Source organism: Neodiprion pinetum, chromosome 2 (assembly GCF_021155775.2).
Source record: "Neodiprion pinetum isolate iyNeoPine1 chromosome 2, iyNeoPine1.2, whole genome shotgun sequence".
In the NCBI taxonomy this organism is placed as follows: Eukaryota; Metazoa; Arthropoda; class Insecta; order Hymenoptera; family Diprionidae; genus Neodiprion; species Neodiprion pinetum.
Window position 1 is genome coordinate 11,873,483 of NC_060233.1, and position 21,325 is coordinate 11,894,807.

The following is a 21,325-nucleotide window of genomic DNA, read 5'->3' on the forward strand; positions in this document are numbered from 1 at the left end:
AAAAAAACAAGGGTCGAGTCATTTTATTGTAACAATCACATATATGTACATATATACATTGGAAGTGAGTAAATATAAAACTGGAGGCAAAGAAACAATCCAGAATTTTGTGTGTTTATTCCCGACTCAACTGTAATGGCCACTTTATTCACCTGAAAAGAGGGATGAAAGTAGCAAGATTCTCCCACTAATGGGGTAACCACTTTTTCAAATCAATAAAGTGGTCACAGTTGAGTCAGGAATAATATCCCACATGCAACACGGGAATATAATGGGTTATTCGCTTGTTACATAATATACTGTTTTTTTCAACTCCTAACCAAATTCGTTCTGAGGTATTCCTGAATCATGTCATCAATTCTTGAATTTCTGGTATAATCCTATTGGCAACATTTCATTTTGAACCCGCTAGGAGTGATTTGAGTCTGTTTTTGAAATTGAACCGAATTTCGTTCAGACGTCGATTGTGCCTGTTTATTTTCTTCAATGATCTCCTCAACCTTTCAATTTCCTTTTGTTTTTCCAGAAGCATATTGTAGATAGGCTCCCTATTTCTTCTTTGAGCCAAGGCGACGTTCAGACTTGCACATTTTGAGCATTTTGAAGACTTGTTGTTCATGACGAGGGGACATTCCATGTGTCTCCATTTCACTGTATCCACATACGCAATTCCCATTCTAACAGCTTCGAAGTCTTGAACGTTTGGACCCCCTACCATGAAAATTTAATAGGTAGATTCAAGTGAACAAGGGTATGTTAACCAATTACTAAAGTTCTAAAAACTGTTTACTTTTCCCTGGAAGACATTTGTTAGGAATACTCAAATAATTTTATCTATCAATCCAGTATTTCAACCAGAAACAGCATTTGTTTCACTTCTATTTGAAGAATTTGTACACAGCCAAAAATTTTTTGCCAAAGGACATCTCCCACATTCAATTTTAGAATATTGCTTTTTGAAGAAATTAAAAGTTATCCCATTTAAATAACATAGGAAAGATATTGTCATTTTTTAAAATTCTTATCACTCAGCCATATTCAATGATATGGATTTAATCTTGGAAGTATTTTATAGAAAATTTAATTTTGTACAAAAATGTCTTGTACACAAAATCTCTAACTCAAACAGTTCAATAAGCATCGATAGTCAATTTTATGTAAAGATTCATTTACAAACGTTTTTAGTGGCTCAGCTATTTCTTTAATTCATATTATTTCATATTTCTATAACTTCACGACAATTATTCAAATCATAAGTTTTGTAGGCAATTCACTCTCTCTAAAAATGGTTCCGCTAATCAATTGACTTTACAATAAAAATGTGAATAACTCTTTCGTAAGATCAAGTCTATATCATCAAGTGTAGCTGAGAAGTAACAATTGAACAAAAAAACGCGATCTTACCAATGTCATTTAAGTGGGCAAACTCTGAATTCTGGGATTGATAATTTAAAACTGGATTTAAGAGATATCCTTCTCCAAGGATTTTATTTATATTTTTTGATATGTAAAGCAAGTTTTACAGGCCAGAGTGATCAGAAACAATATTGCTTACAATCAATACCTTCACAGATATGCCGCTGGTCCAATTCATCAACGAGTTCCTCAATATCAGATAAAGTATAGACTTTATTGGTTCTACCATTTCTCACAAGATTATGAAGGAACGGGTTTATTTTTCTGCTACTGACACTGCAGTGCATTATCATATCACTTCTTATGTACACTGCTTTGTTCACAATGGGTATGTGATTTGTTGAAAAATTCATGCAAAGGTAAACAACAGTCGTTGCATGTCCTTTCGATGTTACAAGAAATGACCAGCCTCGCGGTAGTGTAACTTCTGTGTAAATTTCAAGCAAATCTTCAAACAGCATTGTGTCATTTAGTACAGAGTTTGACATTTTTTCGCCACACTCTTTATCGACAGGGAATGTCAATGTTTCTGTGACGAGACAAGCTTCAATCTCTTGTCTTTTTTCCATCTCGCTGTCATCTTTCATACACTCGTCATTTTTGTGATCTTTGTACAACTTTAGGGGATCTTCTATTATTAATTCCTCTTTCAAAATTTCATTATTCTGTTCCATCTGAACACAATGAGCCAGAAGATTTCTTTCAGAATTTTCATTTCTCTCTTGTAACTTATCGACAATAATCGATGTCTCGCTTTTGTCGTTGTACATCTGTTTATAGTCAAAGATGAAATAATTATCAGCTTGACCAAATTCCGTGACTTCTATAGAGTCCGCAGATTTCTGTATCCGACCATCATCTGAATTGTGCATTCTGTTTTCATTGATGTAATCATCTGTTCGCTCCAACTGACTGAAGAGCACATGTCTCTTATCAGCAATACTGGTTTTCTCAAAGTTCGCCTCATTGGAATAGTTAAAACTAGATTCATTGACATGAGAATTAATTGATATAGACTCTTTGTAATTTTTTCTTCGAAGTAGATAATCACGGAACCCAGATTGATCAGGTATAATCATATTTGCTGAATTATTATCTTCTTTGATATCTAAACACGGAACTGCTCCAGCTCGCAATCTAAACTTTTTATACTTGATCTGAAATTTAATACGGTTACATCTTTGGTGAGAAATAGTGAAAGAAATTTTCCAGAAATTTAACATGTTTTTCTAAACTTTTGTGACAAGTTTTATGTTATTTCTGCTGGAAATGTTTCAATTATTCTAATACGGTCTGAACAATCTTAAGAAATTCGACTGGGTTTCTGCAAGAACTCACCTTTTTTCAAATATTCATTTTCTATTGAAAATACAATAATTTCAGATGTTGTTTGCTGACTTTCTGACCAATTTATTCGACCGATTTCTAGAGGAAACTTTTATTTTTCAAAATTTTATGTTGTTTCAGACGTATAAAAAAAAAATTGATTTTTTATGTTTCTATTTTCTAAAAATACCAAGCTATAACAAACTGCGAAAGGATATATTCAATGACATTAAATAATGATTAGTTTTTACAAATTTTTATGAAATATCAACGTGTTATCTACCTGTACTGAAATCAATTTTTCTGCATGAAACTTTGGATATTGAGTTAATAAGTGTAAGCAAACGAAGTGAATTGATTTGAATTTACTAGGTTAAGACCCAAAATTTTGAAAGGCTGTGGCGATTTTGATACAACGTAACTTGAGCGAAGCAATAAGGAATCGTTACTTACTCTGATAACGTGAGGCGGCACACCGCTGACCCAATGTGTGATTACATCAGATGATTTGAAGTGTTTACTGCAGATGTAAGTGTCATCAGTGACTGTGTAATTGGCGATGGGAATAACTTCCTGCCATTTTTTGCGTGTCTCTAGATCTTTTGGGGCAGAAAAAAAGCTGAAGGTTCGTATGTAGTTAGTTCTCTTGCAAAGAACGCATTTACGAGTCATCTTTTAAAACAAATATCTTTGGAAATCACAATATAAGTCCATTAGCCTACAACAACAGATCAGTGGTACAGAAACTTCAACAGAAATATTGAAGTGAAGTGTAACAAGTTGCATTCAATATGACCAGCTCTCGATTTATTCCAGCCAGTTTGTACTCCATCTGTTGATTCGTCGCTAATCAGTGTGCGAATTTAAAACTTTCATTGCTGCCAAGTGCCACTGTTGTTAAGTTTCACGAAAGTTATCTTATCAACGAATTTTGTAAGTAACTTCGCCGGCTGTAGCTAGCTGTTAGACACTCCGAGCTCTTCTTCTTTTCCTTAATTCCTTTTTGTGACACTGTCTTTACACAGCTGTCATCAAAACGGTAGGTGGTGGGAGAAGCCCTCATATTAAAGTTGGTTTCGTCGTTCATCCTCTGGCCGCAGAAAGCGCTGATAGGTAGGGGTGTTTTGGAAATAAACGTTCATAACCTTGGACGTATTTCGAACTGAGTGCTAGCCTACGAAAAAATCCAATTTTTAGTGTGAATTTATTTTAATTATTGAATGTTTGAATTGTAACGCTATTTCAATTCAATCCAATCTGTGACACAAAATTCCGTCTCTATCCATTTATCGATTCTTTTCAAGAAATTTAAATTCAGTAATTCAAATTATTCCAGGTGAATTTAATTGTTAGGATTCGAATATAAAAAAATGGAAAGAAACCAAATTCGTAGCTGTATATACAAAATACTAAAATGATCAATTCGGATTGATTTTCGTATCATGTAATCAATTTCCAAGCTCATAAAATTCATGGTCAGTCAAATTTCGAAAATCTTGCTTATGCGTCTTGAAAATGTTATACGTGTTTCAAAAATCTCACATGTCTCGCGAAAGTTTAAAATGGTATTTTGCATGTGTTTCTAAAATCTCACCAGCATTATCAGCGGAATCTCACGCGCATTGTCGTGTATTCGTGTTCCGATTAGCTGAGTGCCCAGTTTTCAGCTCAGAGGATGCATCGGTTTAAAAACCGATGATATAAGGAGTCATTTTCACTATACCTATAACTGAACAAGCTCATTGTGGAATCAATGGATCATCAAAAACAGCTAACAGCTGACTGTTCTGGCCTTTATATCAGCAAAGTTCTTAATAAGCTTCTCAAATGAGATTTTCTCTAGCAGGTCTGAATTAGCTGCAGAGAAACTTAGGTGAGAGAGTCTTTCTTCACCAATCGAGTTTGTCAAATAATTGTTTACTCTCCTTAATATTGAAAAGGAGTGTTCCCCACTAGCATTTGTTGCCAGAATGTCCACATATATTCGGAAGAGTTTTTCTACGTTTAGATAACTTGCAACGAGCCCCTTACTACGAATAATTTTCAGAATTTTATGTCAAACTCATAATATATAGCACTTATACGTTGTGAGGTCCGGCGCTTCGGTGATCTGGGCTAAAGCCCTGGTAGCCCATGTCTTAAGACGACCCTGCTGATAGCCGTAGTTGCCGCCGATTCTACTTTGTGAGAACGCTTATTAATTTAGAGATTGATAATACCACGGTCGTCCCTAATTATTCTGCAAGTATCCCGATACAACAGGACGAGCAGTTTGTTTGAGTTAGCTCATTATGAACGTATTTTTCCGATGGGTCGTGATTAATAGTTAATCGATAGGAAAAATATTCGTTAATCAATGTGCTACAGCATAAATGTTTTAGTTTATTTAATTATTGTGAACACCCATTGTGAGTTGAACGCTCGCAATGCCAGTTCCTCTTTGACACTTGACATTTTACACTAAATCTTTACTTATAAATTTTGACTCACGCAGAAAAGTTGGAAACATATTCTGATTATTACAATAAAACAAGCTGAATTATTCAGGAATAAGATCTTTATAAGTTTATGAGCTGAATTTTACCATAGGCATATTAACGTAATTCTATTAAAATCATTTGTGCCAATCATGGTACAGTACTCTGTGATTATACCGTTCTACTGCCTTTATCATTCTGAAAATTTAATGCCAGCCGCGCGCAAAGTGCACATGCTGATTCTAGTTCTTGTAAAATTTTGATTGACCTTCATCAAGCTGAATCTATTTAATATGTTTTAACCTTTTTTTCGTTTACTGAGTAGCGGACACGTTCGGTTTGAAATAATTAATCTTTAAACAATTTCTTCATGTAGCTTGTTCAATCACAATTATTTATTTCACTGCGGTACATGAGGCATTGTGATAACATGTATATTCAATTGGTAATATATTTACGACCAGGAATTATATTATAATTATTTGAACTATACGTCTAACTGACAGTAAACGATCTTAAATAAGGAAAAGATACATTGAACGAAGACGTTAATTATAACGACTTGATGCTGAACTTGTAACATTCAGTCGTGATTTCTACCGAATCGCATGTGCCCGTAGTCATCAAACTGCTCTCGTTTTCCAAACCTCATGTGACCATAGTCGTCTGATAATTGCCTTTTATTAAGCTCTGTAATATCTTCATCATCTCCAAGAATGTCGACGGTTGGATACCGCCTGAAAAACATCAATTCATACATTTTTGAACGGTACAAGATTGGCATAATACATTCAAGTACGACCGCATGAAGGAAATAATGTATGTGCAGCGTTCAAAAATAAAAATATTCGAGGATACACTTTGAAAACAATTAAAAATTGCTGATACCAGCAGCATGACAATTTCATATGATTTTAACGGAACTGAAATGGTAAAAATAAAAAATCATATGTATATAAATGGATGTTACCCAGGAAATAAAGGACGACCATAAAATCTTCGGTTAACGTTGGAAGCGGATTCTCTCACAGCGTGGGACTGGTGGCCATTCAGTAGCCAGGCAAAGATGACGGTGATCAAAATCAACGAGAACTTCATCGACATTGCAGTGCTGCTGGTATTCATTGAGCAGTAGACAGCTCAGTGCCAAGAAATAACTTCTGCTTGGTAATTTCCGTAAAGCAATTATACTGTTCGAAAGAATTACAAACAACTACAACTTGATTTTTGTGCTGGGTGTTGTGACCGGTTGAAAGTCGGCGGATGAGTGCTACCGACCATATTTTAAACCTCCTATATATACTCGCTCCCTTTCGACAGCAAAGCGTGTTATGAATTTCAATTCGTGACTGATAAACAATTTTCTCTATGCTACTCCTGCACCCGCCACCCCGATTCAATAATATTTCAACATGCTGCGTGATTGGCAGGTAGGGTAAACGAATTAACGACAGATGTAAGCCTCCCTCTGTTCCTCCGTCTTTTTCATTTTCGAGGCTTACTTATCATTCCATAAGATAATCGAGGCTTTTTCCATCTTCGATGCTTGTAGATAACGTAGGTTGAGCCACATAATTATGAAAAAATTTCGTGCTCTTACTCAGGTCAAAATTTTATTCGGATCGAAAGTAAACCGCGAGTATCGGACAATTTACAGAAAGAGAGAAGATGGCACAATTAAAACTGCAAGTCTAGAAATAAAGAAGTCTGCGAATAACTTGGAGGAGAAAGGTCAAGAGAACGTTTTTAAAGTATTGCGTTTTTCTCACTTTCATTTTATTGTAACGACGTTCAATTGAATACTAATGATCTCATCGGAAGTATCTGGATTTAAGGCTGTGGCGTTTTAAAGTGTTTCCAGATAAATTTTCCAAAATTAGACCAGCACAAAACTGGAGTTTCTTGAATCTGACTGATTGTTCAAATACAGTAGAACCTCTATATAACGAATTCCCATATAATGAAAAACTCCGTATAACGTAGAGAATATTATCCCTCGAGAAAAACTCTACATATCGAAAAAAATCTTCGGTATAACGAAATTAATTTTCTGCGTTCTGGTCTCTATGAAACGAAATAGATTTTCCGTGTACTGGCCTTTATGAAACGAAATAAAATTCTATGAACATCAAGATAGCGAATATTATAACTGTACGCACTTCCATAACGAAATTTGCTCTTTTCTTGAGGTCCTAAGCTCGGGATCGTACATCAACATTGTGAATAAACAGTCGTTATTTGGCTTCTATAGCTAAGAGCCATGGGTAAGAAAACAAGACGAACTCTGATTACTAAAGGAAAACTAGACATTTTGAAAGCTGTACAAGATAACAACAATGATAAGAAGAGAAACATCACAGCCAAATTCAGAATTTCTCAAAGTACTCTCTCAACAATAATGAAAAATAAATTGAAGTTATTAGCTTGTAAGCTATCTAAGAAATCGAAACGAGAGAAACCGTCTGAGTTTCCAGAATTAGAAGACTCGATTGCAAGTGGTTCGTACAGTGCAAAGAACAAAATATACCCATCGGAGGTTGTCGGCCCGCTGATGATGTTTTTCATGTTTTAATTGTATTATAATTGAGAATCATGTCGATAGACAAACGGTTTTGAGGAAGAAGTAAACTAAAATAACACATTTTATGAATTGATTTACTACTGTGCATCGAATTGGTGTGATTATTGGTGAATAAATGGCCGCATTGAAATGGAAGCACGCGAATGGAGCGAATGAATTGGTATTCATTTTCGTTCCATGTGCTATTTCAAAACATCCTATCCCACGCTTGATTCACTCATTACTAACGATACGGGTGTTTTTTTTTCATGAAAATTGTTTACGCAGATATTAATTTACCTGCTTAGATCTCACGAGATTCAAATAAGATTTTGCCATGTTCGAATCGATAATTCGAGGGGAAAGATACCCTATATGTTCACGGGGGCAGATCAATTCCGATTAAGCAGCAGCACACAGCTCTCACACATGCATATTTGTACAGATTCCAATAACCTGCAGTAAACGAACAGCGGCAACTTATAGCGAAGTAAAAAAGTTCAAGGTTAGCTATTGCGGATTACAACTAGAGTCGACCTTAGCAATTTTGCAGGGCTTCGGTAGTTGAAGTGCTTCAAGTGAGGAAATAAATAACGTCGCATCGGTCCCGGGGGTTCACAAAAATGTCTGCAATTGTTCGTGAAGAGGCTACGACGCCGACGACACATCGAGGGTTATCGGATTGGTGGAACGAGGAGACTGAGTATGTGTTCCAAAGGATTGAGGAATGGGCCGCTTTAGCGCGAGGCTACAACCGCCTCAAATCGCAGAGGTATTCTCGAGGGCATCTGACCATGAAAGAAGAGCCAGGCGACACCAACTGGAGCATTTCGGCGAATAAGCTCGTGGTGGGAGACTGCGAATCTTGGAATCCTCGTTTTTACAGACTGGAACGTTCATGGAGACGAAAATCCCGGCCGGAAGAAGTGCGTATAAACTGTTGTGGCAGCCTGAATTACCAGTCGAACAATCGCGTGGACAGCCAGTGCCTGGAGGCGTATAGATACGACCACAGCATTTACTTTAAAACGATCGGCGACATTCGTGGCAGAAATCGAAACCGGAATTCCAGTCTTAAACGGGCCGAGAGTCCGAAAATCGCGGGGGAAATCGAATGTCACCGATGCGACGACGAACTTAGCGGGAAAAGTCCACTTCATGATGAAGATCAGCCGTCGAAAGCTGCGGGTACCCAAGTTTGGCCTATCACTGATTTGACGCAGATGAACTTGGAAGCCGACGAAAGTCGACGGTATTTGGACGATGAGTTAGAGGGAAATCTGCAGAATGATAATTACTGTAGCAGTGAGGATAATCTTAATAATAATAATCAGGCAAATAATAGCGTACAATTTACCGGTAATTCAATAACGCGGAAAACGGATCAACCGTTGTCACTTAAGCAGCGGTTGGTCAGTATTCGGAGAACCAGACAATCTCCCCGAAAAGTATCTCAGCCGACGATCGTTGGAGACAACAATGTTGTTTGGCCTGGAGTTCTGCTTAATTATAAAAAAAAAGGTGAGGCCGTCTGTTCGCCGCATCGTCATTCGATCAAAAAATAGTCATATTGTAGATTATTAATATCTTGTCTTATATGTAGATGTGATCAGTTCGTATAATAAATGCATAACCCATACCTGTTCGATCATATGGTCATAATATCTGTAAACAATGAAGTATTCGTTATTTTCTTCAATAGAACTAAAAATTTATCTTTTCGTCACCATTCATTCATGATTTGTATTTCCATGCATACTTCAGTTTGTATATGAAATGTAATTTGAATGATGTGCATATTTGGCTGTAAAAGGCAGTTAATATGAATATCTTCCGTGCCTCAAGAATTGGTGTTTTTCTCATAATATTTCATGAAATAAGGGAAAATTTCTGTGGCCAATGATTTTTCAGATTAAAAAACCTATGTTCAAAGTGATTACCACCATACTGTATTTGGCGCAAGATTGAATTTCAGTAAACTTTGTAGATTATACTCAACTTTAATAACCCAGGTAGTATATTTGTCGAAATATCGACTATGGATTGACAAATTAAAACCGGCGTAATGTCAACAGATGAAAAATTTGCCTACATTATACTTTGGGATAACGTAGTACCTCTACATAAATTTTAGTAAAATCCATGATCCGAAGGCCAGATACTTTCCTTCTTCATAGATTTTTTGTAACTTTGACGACATAAAGAATTTTTTTGCAACTCAAAATTAGCAGCTGACCCTTTAAGGTAGAGCGCAGTACGTTTCGCATTTGATTGACGGGGAACGCATGCGCCCTAAAAACTTTTCCCCAACGCACCCATACATGGCTGACGGTACCGAGAGCTGCTGCCGGGATCGATCGAGGCCGAAAGACCAGCAGTGCGTCGAGCCTGTTACCATCGTCCCGTTGAAACAGCGCGGAAATTTGGAATAAGTGAAAATGGGTAAACATCTGCAAACCGTTGCGGCAATGGCCTGCATGAAGACGCTGTTGATACTCTTCAATTTTGCATTTGGGGTGGGTATATTTAACTTGTCTTAAATATACACATATTCATACGCCTCGATGCTGCCGTCAAAATTGAAGAAATATTGACGGAATCCGCCCAACTGTTGCATTTCCAACACAATCAGCGTTTAGCTTAATCTGATCGCCATGTATAGCATTGATTCACATGTGTTTGTGCATTCTTTTTGAGAACTCAGCAGAAAAGTTCACGCTTCTTAATATCGTACAAGTTTTGGATTGGCAATGTTGCAATATTTTCAGATTTTGTTTGTTATATTATTGTAGATTTAAATAACACAAAATGAAATAGGAGTTACGATTAGAGAAAGTTAAACTCTACATTGACCTGGCATCACAAAATTAAAGTTCAAAAGCTTGGCCAATGTATTCTGTGCCTCGATATTTGCATAATTTGCCTGAAACAATCAGCTGATTATCTCTTATGACGCCTCTATTGTCCTAACCACACCCAGATTAAGGATCCTGATAAGTTCGAGCTTTCATGGAATGATTAGATCAAGACTGAACTTCATTAGGGCGGTTAGGAAAAGTTCAAACATCCCTGTTACGGTTAAAATGATTTCGAAAATTCGTATGTGGTAAAAATAAGTTCATATATTACTAGGACAGTTAGTTTAAATACCCTCGGAGCTATCAAAATAATTTCGGTTATCCCCGGAACGGTTGGGAAGACATCGGTTATCCTTATTATCACAACGTTTAACGAGAACGTTCGATATGAGTTTTGGTCCAGCGCAGAAACGACTGGTACCAAAACGTAATGCACTCTTCTGAAGTTACCATTACTTACACTGAAGGAATTTCGAATTAGGATGGTGCTTTGCTACTTATGAGTATGTATGTATGTACATTGTGCATTAATACATACGCTAGCGAGAGAACGATGTAGTGATGATTTGCTGTTGAAAAATTCTAATCTGAGACGGTATGCTAATGCAGTGCACCGGAGTACTGATGCTGTGTGTTGGGATCTGGATGCGTATTCAGCTCCGAGAGTACGTAGATATGAGCATTGAAGGTAGCGGTGCAGCGCCTTTGGCTCTGGCCTGCCTCGGCATCCTCGTAGTCGTAGCCTCTATCTTGGCATGTTGTTGTACGGCACGTGGACATCCGGCACTCTTATACCTTGTAAGTATATAATACACGCATACAACTAAGATCAACATATTACATGATAATCAGTATCTCTTGGATGAGAAGGTGGACTTATCGGTTTTCTATCCTTTTATCCCCAGTACGGAGCATTCTTGGCGGTTGTGGTACTCCTAGAGCTGGGATCAGGTGCCTCCGTTTATGCATATCGCAACGCTCTGACCGAGGGCTTCGATCAAGGGCTCAATGAAAGCTTGGTTCTCTATGTAGACGACCCCAACAAACACCATGATATCGATACCATGCAGTCTACCGTATGATATCCTAGTTCCTCTTTTATCGTGCAGCATTATCTTCTTCGATCAGTCAATTGTACACATTTTTACAGTTGCATTGCTGTGGAAACCGCGGCTACACTGACTGGCACTCCATAAACTTACCGGAAGAGATTCCTAAATCTTGCTGCAAGCAGCTTGAAAACCCGTGTGACTCTTCGAATCTGGATAACGTGTATACTCAGGTAAATAGCATAAACATTGCGAAGTTTCCGATCTGTATTACATATTCTCATTCTCAGAATTGAAGTCATAGGAACAGTTTTAGTTTATGGCGTCGAGAGTTTTGGATTAACGTTGTTTCCAGGGCTGCTACAACCGGGTTGTCGACTTCATAAACAGCAACATTGGGTTGGTGGCTGGTAGTGCTGTAGGTGTTGCATTCTTTCCTCTCATTGGAGTCTTCCTTGCTTGTTGTCTGGCTAGTAATATCAACAAAGCCAAATACGAGCAAGTTGCGTAATTGAATGACGCTGCGTGACGGTTAATCACGAGAGAACGCAATTAAACTAACAGAAACAAAAATCAAAGTAATTATGTTATTATAACTTATTCATTTATTGCTGTGAGCTTGCGTACATACGCACTTATTTATTATGATATGTATCACTATATGATATTCATTTCAGTTTTGAAACTGTGTTGAAGTATCAGGATGCGGATGGGAGAGAAACTTATATATTATAATTATATGTCAATTAATCATTTATGAAATTTGTTTCTATACAACGAACATATACACATACAACTACAATGAATCCCAACTAATATTGATTGTTCGAGATTTCTACACATTGAGCGTCATTGAGAGGGAGGTGGTGCCTGAAATCTGGTAGCAGGCAGAACTGGAATCCTTGATTTCAGAAGAAGCATTCGGGTCATGGCAGTGAACAAACTACGCTTATTAAGTCGAATTTAATTACAAAACTGGCTTTTTATCGAATATTTTATTCTATATTAACTCAATGTCATGAAATGAAAACCGAAAAGCTTGTACGAAGTTTTCTGTGCTGTAAGATTTAAGTGATTAATCTAATCGATCAGCTGATTACCGCTCACGTCGCCGTATTGTCTTAAGAGGATGTTATAATCAGTCCATACTGACCGCGATAAATGTCACTTATTTTGACCATTATCAAAGCCTCTGCAACACTGATGTAGAAATACCATAGCCAGCGCAATTGTACATGTAATGGCTATTACAAATATCAAAAAAAGTTTTCTTTCACGTAACAATAACGCTACGAAATGTATTCTTATAATTGAATTATCGCTTATTGCAGGAATACATTTCCTGGACTCAATTTTCGCATGAAACGAATGAGTTTCCAGATAGTTTTGTTCGGCATTGCACATAGTAAAAGTGCCCAACATTTTACTCAGTCGGTAAAGCCAGACTATATTACCCCCTTAACTGCGCACACAGCCAAAATTCCAATCTTCAATGCATAAAATATGTCGTGATGGCCAGAATTTCGTAATTCTCTGTATATATGTCTAAACCTAATCGTAAGTCAGAAAGACTAGAGGATAGGAGGATGATCAGTTCTATAATTCCGGTGTTAGTATCGGTGAACTACTGGAACGCGCACTGCAGTCGTGGGGGTTCCGAAGACAGAGATAGCTCAAATTACAATCAATGAGACCACCAGTCTCTTTTTATTAGTTACTGCGCATGCTCTGCACCGTCGAAGTAGAAATATTATCCTACCGCGACATCCACTTGTTTTCTCGTCACCGATTAAAGTGAGAGGTCCAGCTTTAGGTATTGCTCTCTCTTTCTAAATACCGCTTCAGCTCGGTGCACAGACCGCGCAGTCTATCTCTTTAAGTCTATGGTCCTTATCGTGACTGTAGCAATTCCACAAAACACAGCAGCCAGTCTGCACAGCACGTATTACGTCCTCAAGCGGGCAGGTCTGTGACGTCATAAGAGTTTGGCAGTGTGCTGTGGCCGTATATTGGACCGTGTTTGCAGCGCTGCGTACTGGCAGTAAAAAAGGAACATATCCAATGATATACTTTGTATCATATTTAAAGTGCACTTCGCTCAAATCTATCGCGTGGCGATGAAGCCCAGCCTGCGTAGTGAATCTGTGTAGGATCAGTGCGTGTACCGCTATTGTGTTTACGAAAACACTAATTGTAAGGAAAGCACCGCAAGGCGAGAAATGTAAGTGTAAATCTATCCAGCGTAGATGTAAATAAAGAAAAAAATGCCGCTAGGAGTGAAGCCGAAGTGCACAAAATGCGAAAGTACAGACAGTATTTTATGGCACAGCACGGATGCCGGTAATATCTGTAATAATTGTTCCGAATCTGACCGTTGTGGAAATGCAATTGACGATGATGACAAAGCTAGCAATAATTCATCGAACAATGTCAATGCCACTGTGAAAAATGAGTCGAATGACACTAAACTGCAGCCTCGGAAGAGCACGAGAGTGACAAGGTACCTCAAAAGCAAACCCGTTACACAGCTGAAAGTTTTGCCTAAGGGTAAAGGACGCCGACATATTTTTAAAAAGACAGTAAGTTTTAAATATTATGACTCGAAAAGGGAATCGAAATAAACGTTTCCCGTAAAGTTTCTATTGCTTGTGAGCAGAAAAGTCACATTTTTCGAGAACTCCATTTTGCATCAAAAATCTGAAAAATTTTATTTTTCGCGTTTCTATATATGTTCCTGACAAAATCAGGTTTTGGAAAACTGGTATGAGTATCTTAAAGGAGTTGTGAACCTTTAGGAAACTTGGAAACTTTTGAAGTTAAATTTTTTGAAATACAGTCGAAAAAGTCTACATATATGCGAAAGAATATTTTCAATAAAACTAGAATCATAATAATTCTTCACAGAAATTTTCTAAAAATATGGTTTTTCTGAGGGGTTAAATCACTGTTGAAATTGTGCACAACACATCTCCATTTCCTACAACTCCCCATACGTTTCCTTGCAACATTGCCTTGCAATATCTCCAAGCTGATCCCAAAAATTTCCAAATTCCTTCATTGTTTGCAAATATACCTAGAAATCCTCAAAAATGTCTAAAAATTCACCAAAATGTTCCCGTAATATCTCCCATTACCTGCCTTGTTATCTCCCTCTCAGGTTTTTCCATAAATCTCAAATATTCTGCATACAAGTTGAAGTTTTTCTATTTCGAAATTTCTTAACACTACTAAAATTTGCGACAGATTTTTCAGGACCTGTCATAATAATTAATATTCTGAATAAATTTATATAAATTTTGAAAGATTTCTGAGAAAAATTTTCGCTCAAGTGCGGTTTTTGAGGCACGAAAAAAATTCAATCGGTGCTACTTTAAACACCTTGACACATAAAAACCGTTGACGGTCATATTTAGATGAATCGGCAGATCAATTTTAACAATGGTCAATAGTTACAATGACTGATTTCTGCTTACTGTAGCCAATCAAAGCTCCTGCAGCTGTTGCGACGCCAGTCACCAGTGACTACGTCTTTTATAAAGGTTCTTACATTCAAGTTGGAGATATAGTGTCCATGCAAGACATTGATGGCGGTATTTACTACGCTCAAATACGAGGGCTGCTGACGGATCAATATTGTGAGAAAAGCGCAGCAGTGACTTGGCTGATCCCAACAACTGCTAGGTAAAATATTATCTTCAAGTATTTATGCCACAATACATTTTTATATGTAACAAGAATACCAGTTGATAGGAAAGAATTCGAATTTATTGTATATGTTACAAAGTTGTCAACAAGTGAGATGTAAAAGAGTGAACATTTTTCTTGTACAAAAACTGGTAAAGCCCTCCGCCAGAACATGGATTTTATCCCGAGACGTACCTAATCGGACCTGAGGAGGACTTGCCAAGAAAACTGGAGTGCATGGAATTCGTGATGCATGCACCATCCGATTACTACAAATTGAAAAATTCTCCGTATCCGCCACCGTTGACGGAGACCGGGGCTGGTTTCGTATGGACATCTTTGAAACACGAAATCAGTGTCCGTAAAAAGTAATATTTCATGTATATTTTTTATTAAATTTATTTAATTTTCCTATTAAGGGAGACGGATTTCAAACGAATGAAGAAAGTTGGCTCATAGTAAAAAATAAACCTTCACATTAATAAATGCTCAATAAAAAATATTTATTTGAAACTTTGATATAACTTTTATCGTCATCATCGTCATCATTAATTATACAGCTTTACACTTATCTGTTTGATATATTATATTTTATTATTATATAAAGATTTCATAACTTTACTAGCGAAAGTGATAAATTGGCCAAAACTGATTTTCATATTTCATTCAACCGTTGATATCAATTATCGGTGACTCATAAACGAGGACGCTTATTTATATCAAATATCGTTTACGATAATGCGTACATAATTTATTTATGCATTGATTTGCTGTACAATATTGCCCCTAATACTAGCAGATAGCTAGGCACTATAAAATACTAATAATGGTGAGTGAAAAATATTCACTGAACATTATATTGCCGACGTGGAATGAAAATTTAGGTGAATAATTCTCTCATTGGCAAACGCGATGGATATTGACATGTTAAAGAAAATTATTAGCTCTTTGAATCACGGATTCCACTAAAACTTCTAGGGGTGTTCCTTATACCCAAAATATAGAACTCCAAAGGTTTAGTTTCATCTACTTGGCCTTCTTTCACGTAATTTACAATATATCAGATATTAGAAAATTCGCAGTCACTTCATATTGCTCTGAGTTCATATATTCGTTGACACTTGAATCAATGAGATCCTATCATTACAACTTCATCAACAGGTTTCGTTTATTACAGCATTTCACTGAGCAAATTGCTCATATAATCAATTGTAACCGGATTAAAGCAAGGCCTGTTATAATACACTATATGTTACAAGGCTCTATATTTTAGGCCAAGGAAACATACTGACAAGCTTGAGCAGAATCCGTGATTCAGAGGCCTAGTATCCTTGTTAGAACCGAAAGAAAGAAACGTCTCATTTTTATCCTTGATAACGATGGAACGCAGAGCAAGAAACCTGGTTTGACACCGCTGGGAGCATCCGGGCATTTTCATCTGTTTGGCCAGTGGAAAGAGACGCCGTTAACTGGACAGAGGAAACAACCTCAGCTGAAGGATTATCTAGTCAACTAGGCAAAAGCGATGTAACCGCCGGTCAGAACTTGAGGTCCTTTATTGCCTGTGGCAGGTCGGGTAGTTTCATGTCTTTTAACTGCTGCGGTATATTCATATTTTTCACTGCTGATACAGCCCGAGCTGGAGCTGCCGTTATTCCCGCCTGCCAGGAAAAATAATTCATCAATTAATCAGGTAGATTTATCAGCGTAATCGCTGGGACATTTACCTTTGAATATGCTCATATTTTTGTCCAAATGTATAACGATGATATTTTGTATAATCGAATATCAAACTCTTACAATTTAGATTGATTTGAGCATGGAAAATATTGTTCTGAATTGATCTCATTGCATTAACATGGAAGTGTTCAACCAGCAATGACAAGTTTGTAATGTATGAAATATTTTGTTCAGGTAATTTGTTTTAATTATGCATATTATACAAATTCACTAATAATATTGATAATAGTGTAAGAAGAAGACTAAAGAAGTGATTGACAATCGAAAATTTTGATAGGTACATAAAAAGAGTAGTAGAGGATTAATTAGGGAGATAGATGCAAATATATGGTTTACATTTTATTCACGTTATTGCTAGATACATTTTTACTAATTGTAAGGCACTAGTTCTTTTGAAATAAATCATACGTTACAAAATTCATGCAAAATATCATACACAATATTACATGAAAATTCAACTATATGTAAATGTATAATTATGTAAAAAACCGATGCGTATCATTGAAGTATGAAAGAAAAAAAAAAATAGATCACAGACGAAATAGGAATGTTCACCTCACATATTTAGCCGGAATGATATTAAAATCAAAACAAACAAATCTTATTACTATTTGACTTTTAGGGAGGAGGTCCCAGAAGGACAATCGGACGAGGTGAGTAAGATCGCACTGATTTGTAAGCCCCCTAAAATTGAGTTTGAGTCAGTTCACTCGTGTAAAAAGCCATAACTACAAGAACATGTTCAGGAGCAATTGTTGGCGTGTAGGCAGTGTTGAAAAGAAAAGAACACTAAAAACAAAATAAATACAAAAAATAATATAATTGAACTATTTCTGTTTTGCTCAAATTGTTTACACAGGACTGAGAAATTTTATGCATCCAAAGAAGGTACACCTTTATCGAATTCCAGAATATGTATTTAGATTTGTCAACCATGCAATGAAGAACACATGAAAACAAGCTTTAGGTTTCAGTTTGTGATAAGAAAATTTTCCAATATTTGATGGTGTCCTCGAGTATCAAACTGCATTTTTTTCATTTTAATCGTCTGAAGTCTAAAATATTTTTTATTAATGGATAATATGGAAATTGCTTTAATTGATAGAGACAATTTTTGACAGATAAAAATGTGAGTCCCGTAGGTGTTGCTGGATTTTCCGTCAGCAGCTGACTACCCTAGCTCTGTGGGTTTGATTGGATATGTTAAAGTTAAGAACAATTAGGCCGTACAGTTTTAATCAAAAATGAGAGGAAGAAAAAAAAAACTGTGTGAAAAATTTTTGGTAATGTTATTTGTGTCAATGTTAGTGAACAGAAAAAACAATATTCTTACTGTGTATTAGAAACAAATCTGAGCAAATTCGAATAACAACAGCGAGCATGTCTACAATTTGAGAGAAGGATTTGTATTTAGAATGTTCTCCCTTAAACTCTGGTATTTTATACCAGATTGTAATTTCTGGACTCATTTTGCTAGCTGATCAGGCCACAATAATTTGTCTGGAAGACATTCAAGAAATCTTACATTATGGTACCATTAAAATGCACAAATTCAATTATCGCCCGACATCTGTTGCTCCATGCTTACACTAATCTATTTAATTCACTCTGGAGATAGTCGTTTTTAATTTGTTTTTTTGTGTGATTTCTGGAGATCTATCTCTGAGGTGAAAAAAAAAAGTCGACGAACATTAGAATGGAATAAAAAAAACAGTCAAGTTTTATAATTTCTAACATACTAACGATAAAACCTGTCAAATTGCTGATTCCTTAACTTGGGTAATACGAATTTGCAAAATCATTTCTATCACATAATAGGGATGTTATTTTATTCGAGTTCACTATCATTGGAACAAACAAAATTACTAGAGATTTTTTAAATGGTACCTTCTCATTTCTTAATTTTTGATTGAGATGGTAGAGCCCATGCATTTTTAAGATGATTAGTCATGTTCAAAACTTAAAAATTTTAACAGTTACAATCTAATGTAAGAAAAATTGAAGGATGTTTGCTAAACTGGTATACTGTGAGGAACGTTTAGTAAATGGAAAAGAGAAAAATGCAATAATGAAATAACAGAACTCCTCACCTCTTGTTTTTCTAGCTTGTTTTGGTCTTCGATTCGACTAAGGATTTCAGTCATGTTTGTTTCGAGTACCATGCCACCCATCACTAGTTCATTCAATATGTAATGAACTTTATCCACATGAAAAATAAGGTCCAATTCACAGACGTTCTCAAAGCATTTGTCCAGTGTTTCAACAAACACTTGTATCAGATCCAGGATTCCCAATTCAGATTCGGAACTGTCGACGCAGAAAACAAAGTACAAAGTCGCGTAGTGTCGGTATATCAGTTTGTAATCCGAACCCCCGATTAGGCTGCCTCCTTCCAAAAAATTACAGACGTTATCGTCTCGTTTTGACACGAGTTGGAACGTCTCTTTGATGATTTGTTGTTGCATGTCCTCGTTCTGAAGAGAACAAAGTGATATTGAAATGTAAAGTTTTCAATTTAAAGGTGAAATATTTTTCCGTTCCTCCCTCGCGCTGTCTGTCATACTTTCCGATAACTTCATTTCACGATATGAAATCGTATACATGAATTTCAGTTATTAGAAAGAATCATACTTGATACTGACAGATGTCAAATTTTGGAGGATGCAAACGTTTATTACCAAATACTCACAAAGTACTGATAAAATTTTGACAGTCTGGGTTTGCCATGATTGTTGAACACTAAAATTGCCTTAATCATTTTGAAGCCACTTGTTTGTATAGAAACAGAATGCATAAAATTGTTATTACGTTGGTATATACATGGATTATATTAACGTGACATCACTGTTTTAAGGTTACACTGAATTCTGGCAACTGTCGCCATTTTTAAAACGCCGCTCGTCCGCTAACCATTGAACACGCTATAAACAGTTCTGGAACCTTCAGTGGTAGGGGTAGGTCGCCTATGGAAAACACGTTAGTAGTTCAATAGTCGCGCCACTGGCACGGACGGGGGGTTCGTATGTAAGACCACGTATGTGGTTCAGCACCGAAATACATACATTTGAGTGGTTCAGACAAAAAACAGCACTAGTCGCCATACGCGGTTTAAATCAATATTGAGGTTATGTATGCCGTAGTATTAGAACCACAGCGACAACTAGTGGTCCCGCTAAAACCGAAACTTGGCCCTCCTAAACGACGCACATAATCGTGTGCTCCCAATATAGGAGTTTCCAGGCCTGTATGTAAGACCTTGTCTATGAAGTTGCATTGGACATTGACTAAAGATTGCTAGAGATAGCCAGCTAAGTGGGACATTTTGAAGTTCGTCGATAACAGGAGCGATGGGGCAGGTAGTTGCAGTATCTAAATTTCACATCGTACCGACGAATTAACATTATAACTCAACGACGCAGGTGTTATTTTTAAGTTTGTAGGCGACATGCTACAGGCTGAAGTCCTCCATTGCTAACGGAACCTACTCAGGAGAAAAATTAGTACAATCAACTTCTAGGGACTTTGTTAATAACATCAGCGCGTCCCGCAAAATGCGCCTGATGAATTGGCAACACACTACAATTGTTTCAAATTTGCCCCAATATTGCCGCGTGCCGCTTTTGATAGGATATTTAACCAGTTATGGAAAGTTTCTTTATTTTTTAATTTATTCTTTACGAGACTCGGTTTCCAAAAAGGGCTACTGAAGTAATGGAAGACTAATTTTGTAGATGAATCATTTCGAAATGTTCAACACGTGGAACTAGTAGTTCGTGTATTTTAGATTCGTTTTAGCAACTATATGATACGCATAAACAATATTAAGTGTGAATTTTTGGTTTATGATACTAATATTGGGCATAATTGATTACAGATTTCGAAAAATAATTTTTGTAACGCTAGTTTTACCGTTAGATAATAGAATAAAAATATTACATTGGTGAATTGTTTACGCAAGTAAGGATTTGTAATTTTTCATGACAGTATGAGAAGTAGGTGAATATAAAAAAAAGGAAATATTCAAAATGAGTATTATTCTACTTTAATTAATTCACAGGTCTTTCCGTTTCCACGATTCCACTATGACATGGATTAATCAAAAGTAATGAAGGAAAATAGAAAAATATAAGATGGCAATCATTTGCCACGTATTGTACAAAAAATTAATTTATAATCATTTACTTCATGGCAGGTTTTCATAGACATGTGTGAGTG

The 21,325-nt window shown here is 36.5% G+C and overlaps 5 protein-coding genes across 13 annotated transcripts; 3 read left to right on the forward strand and 2 right to left on the reverse strand.

Moving 5' to 3' along the window:
• Positions 1–8: 8 nt before the first annotated feature.
• On the reverse strand, positions 9–3,785 carry LOC124212634 (uncharacterized). Of its 2 annotated transcripts, none has more exons than XM_046612896.2 (3): positions 3,196–3,785; positions 1,556–2,573; positions 9–711 (listed from the first exon to the last, which is right to left on the reverse strand). In XM_046612896.2, exons 1-3 carry the CDS (start codon positions 3,412–3,414, stop codon positions 395–397), a joined length of 1,554 nt encoding a protein of 517 aa, XP_046468852.1. In that variant the 5' UTR covers positions 3,415–3,785; the 3' UTR covers positions 9–394. The 2 variants fall into 2 exon arrangements, with proteins under 2 accessions (XP_046468852.1, XP_046468853.1); XM_046612897.2 differs by having other exon boundaries at positions 1,565–2,573; positions 3,196–3,784.
• Positions 3,786–8,382: 4,597 nt separating this feature from the next.
• Positions 8,383–9,715, forward strand: LOC124212637 (uncharacterized). The gene has a single exon (XM_046612902.2). It carries the CDS (start codon positions 8,403–8,405, stop codon positions 9,342–9,344), a length of 942 nt encoding a protein of 313 aa, XP_046468858.1. The 5' UTR covers positions 8,383–8,402; the 3' UTR covers positions 9,345–9,715.
• Positions 9,716–10,037: 322 nt separating this feature from the next.
• On the forward strand, positions 10,038–12,971 carry LOC124212641 (tetraspanin-7). 3 transcript variants are annotated; one of them, XR_006881707.2, is made up of 6 exons: positions 10,038–10,295; positions 11,247–11,435; positions 11,543–11,713; positions 11,788–11,919; positions 12,042–12,264; positions 12,518–12,971. XR_006881707.2 is itself a non-coding variant. In XM_046612907.2 (5 exons), the coding sequence occupies exons 1-5, from the start codon at positions 10,218–10,220 to the stop codon at positions 12,195–12,197; spliced, it is 726 nt and encodes a 241-aa protein (XP_046468863.1). In that variant the 5' UTR covers positions 10,040–10,217; the 3' UTR covers positions 12,198–12,508. The 3 variants fall into 3 exon arrangements, 1 of the variants encoding a protein (XP_046468863.1); XR_006881706.2 differs by lacking the exon at positions 12,518–12,971 and adding an exon at positions 12,364–12,508; XM_046612907.2 differs by lacking the exon at positions 12,518–12,971 and having other exon boundaries at positions 10,040–10,295; positions 12,042–12,508.
• Positions 12,972–13,438: 467 nt separating this feature from the next.
• LOC124212639 (GATA zinc finger domain-containing protein 1) lies at positions 13,439–19,496 on the forward strand. Of its 3 annotated transcripts, none has more exons than XM_046612904.2 (4): positions 13,439–14,265; positions 15,165–15,367; positions 15,529–15,738; positions 16,644–19,496. In XM_046612904.2, exons 1-4 carry the CDS (start codon positions 13,951–13,953, stop codon positions 16,681–16,683), a joined length of 768 nt encoding a protein of 255 aa, XP_046468860.1. In that variant the 5' UTR covers positions 13,439–13,950; the 3' UTR covers positions 16,684–19,496. The 3 variants fall into 3 exon arrangements, with proteins under 3 accessions (XP_046468860.1, XP_046468861.1, XP_068989360.1); XM_046612905.2 differs by having other exon boundaries at positions 13,440–14,265; positions 16,761–19,496; XM_069133259.1 differs by having other exon boundaries at positions 13,443–14,265; positions 15,529–19,496.
• or (AP-3 complex subunit sigma-2 or) lies at positions 15,168–20,349 on the reverse strand. Of its 4 annotated transcripts, XM_046612908.2 has the most exons (4): positions 20,173–20,339; positions 19,800–20,073; positions 19,201–19,584; positions 15,168–17,031 (listed from the first exon to the last, which is right to left on the reverse strand). In XM_046612908.2, exons 2-4 carry the CDS (start codon positions 19,902–19,904, stop codon positions 16,909–16,911), a joined length of 612 nt encoding a protein of 203 aa, XP_046468864.1. In that variant the 5' UTR covers positions 19,905–20,073; positions 20,173–20,339; the 3' UTR covers positions 15,168–16,908. The 4 variants fall into 4 exon arrangements, with proteins under 4 accessions (XP_046468864.1, XP_068989361.1, XP_046468869.1 ...); XM_069133260.1 differs by having other exon boundaries at positions 19,800–20,339; XM_046612913.2 differs by lacking the exon at positions 15,168–17,031 and adding an exon at positions 17,249–17,794 and having other exon boundaries at positions 19,800–20,349.
• Positions 20,350–21,325: the final 976 nt, after the last annotated feature.

Excerpts from the sequence above, each read along its gene's own strand:
- LOC124212637 (XM_046612902.2), top strand. The coding sequence starts at position 8,403 with ATGTCTGCAATTGTTCGTGAAGAGGCTACGACGCCGACGACACATCGA.
- LOC124212634 (XM_046612896.2), bottom strand. The coding sequence starts at position 3,414 with ATGACTCGTAAATGCGTTCTTTGCAAGAGAACTAACTACATACGAACC. Across the intron at positions 2,574-3,195 it reads TGCCGCCTCACGTTATCAGA|ATCAAGTATAAAAAGTTTAG; the intron begins GTAAGTAACGAT and ends ATTAAATTTCAG. Across the intron at positions 712-1,555 it reads TATCTGTGAAGGTATTGATT|GGGGTCCAAACGTTCAAGAC; the intron begins GTAAGCAATATT and ends TTTTCATGGTAG.
- LOC124212639 (XM_046612904.2), top strand. The coding sequence starts at position 13,951 with ATGCCGCTAGGAGTGAAGCCGAAGTGCACAAAATGCGAAAGTACAGAC. Across the intron at positions 15,368-15,528 it reads CTGATCCCAACAACTGCTAG|CCCTCCGCCAGAACATGGAT; the intron begins GTAAAATATTAT and ends AAACTGGTAAAG. Across the intron at positions 15,739-16,643 it reads GAAATCAGTGTCCGTAAAAA|GCCAAGGAAACATACTGACA; the intron begins GTAATATTTCAT and ends TCTATATTTTAG.
- or (XM_046612908.2), bottom strand. The coding sequence starts at position 19,904 with ATGCATTCTGTTTCTATACAAACAAGTGGCTTCAAAATGATTAAGGCA. Across the intron at positions 19,585-19,799 it reads CAAAATTTTATCAGTACTTT|AACGAGGACATGCAACAACA; the intron begins GTGAGTATTTGG and ends TGTTCTCTTCAG. Across the intron at positions 17,032-19,200 it reads ACAAGCTAGAAAAACAAGAG|GCGGGAATAACGGCAGCTCC; the intron begins GTGAGGAGTTCT and ends TTTTCCTGGCAG.
- LOC124212641 (XM_046612907.2), top strand. The coding sequence starts at position 10,218 with ATGGGTAAACATCTGCAAACCGTTGCGGCAATGGCCTGCATGAAGACG. Across the intron at positions 10,296-11,246 it reads TCTTCAATTTTGCATTTGGG|TGCACCGGAGTACTGATGCT; the intron begins GTGGGTATATTT and ends ATGCTAATGCAG. Across the intron at positions 11,714-11,787 it reads TCGATACCATGCAGTCTACC|TTGCATTGCTGTGGAAACCG; the intron begins GTATGATATCCT and ends ACATTTTTACAG.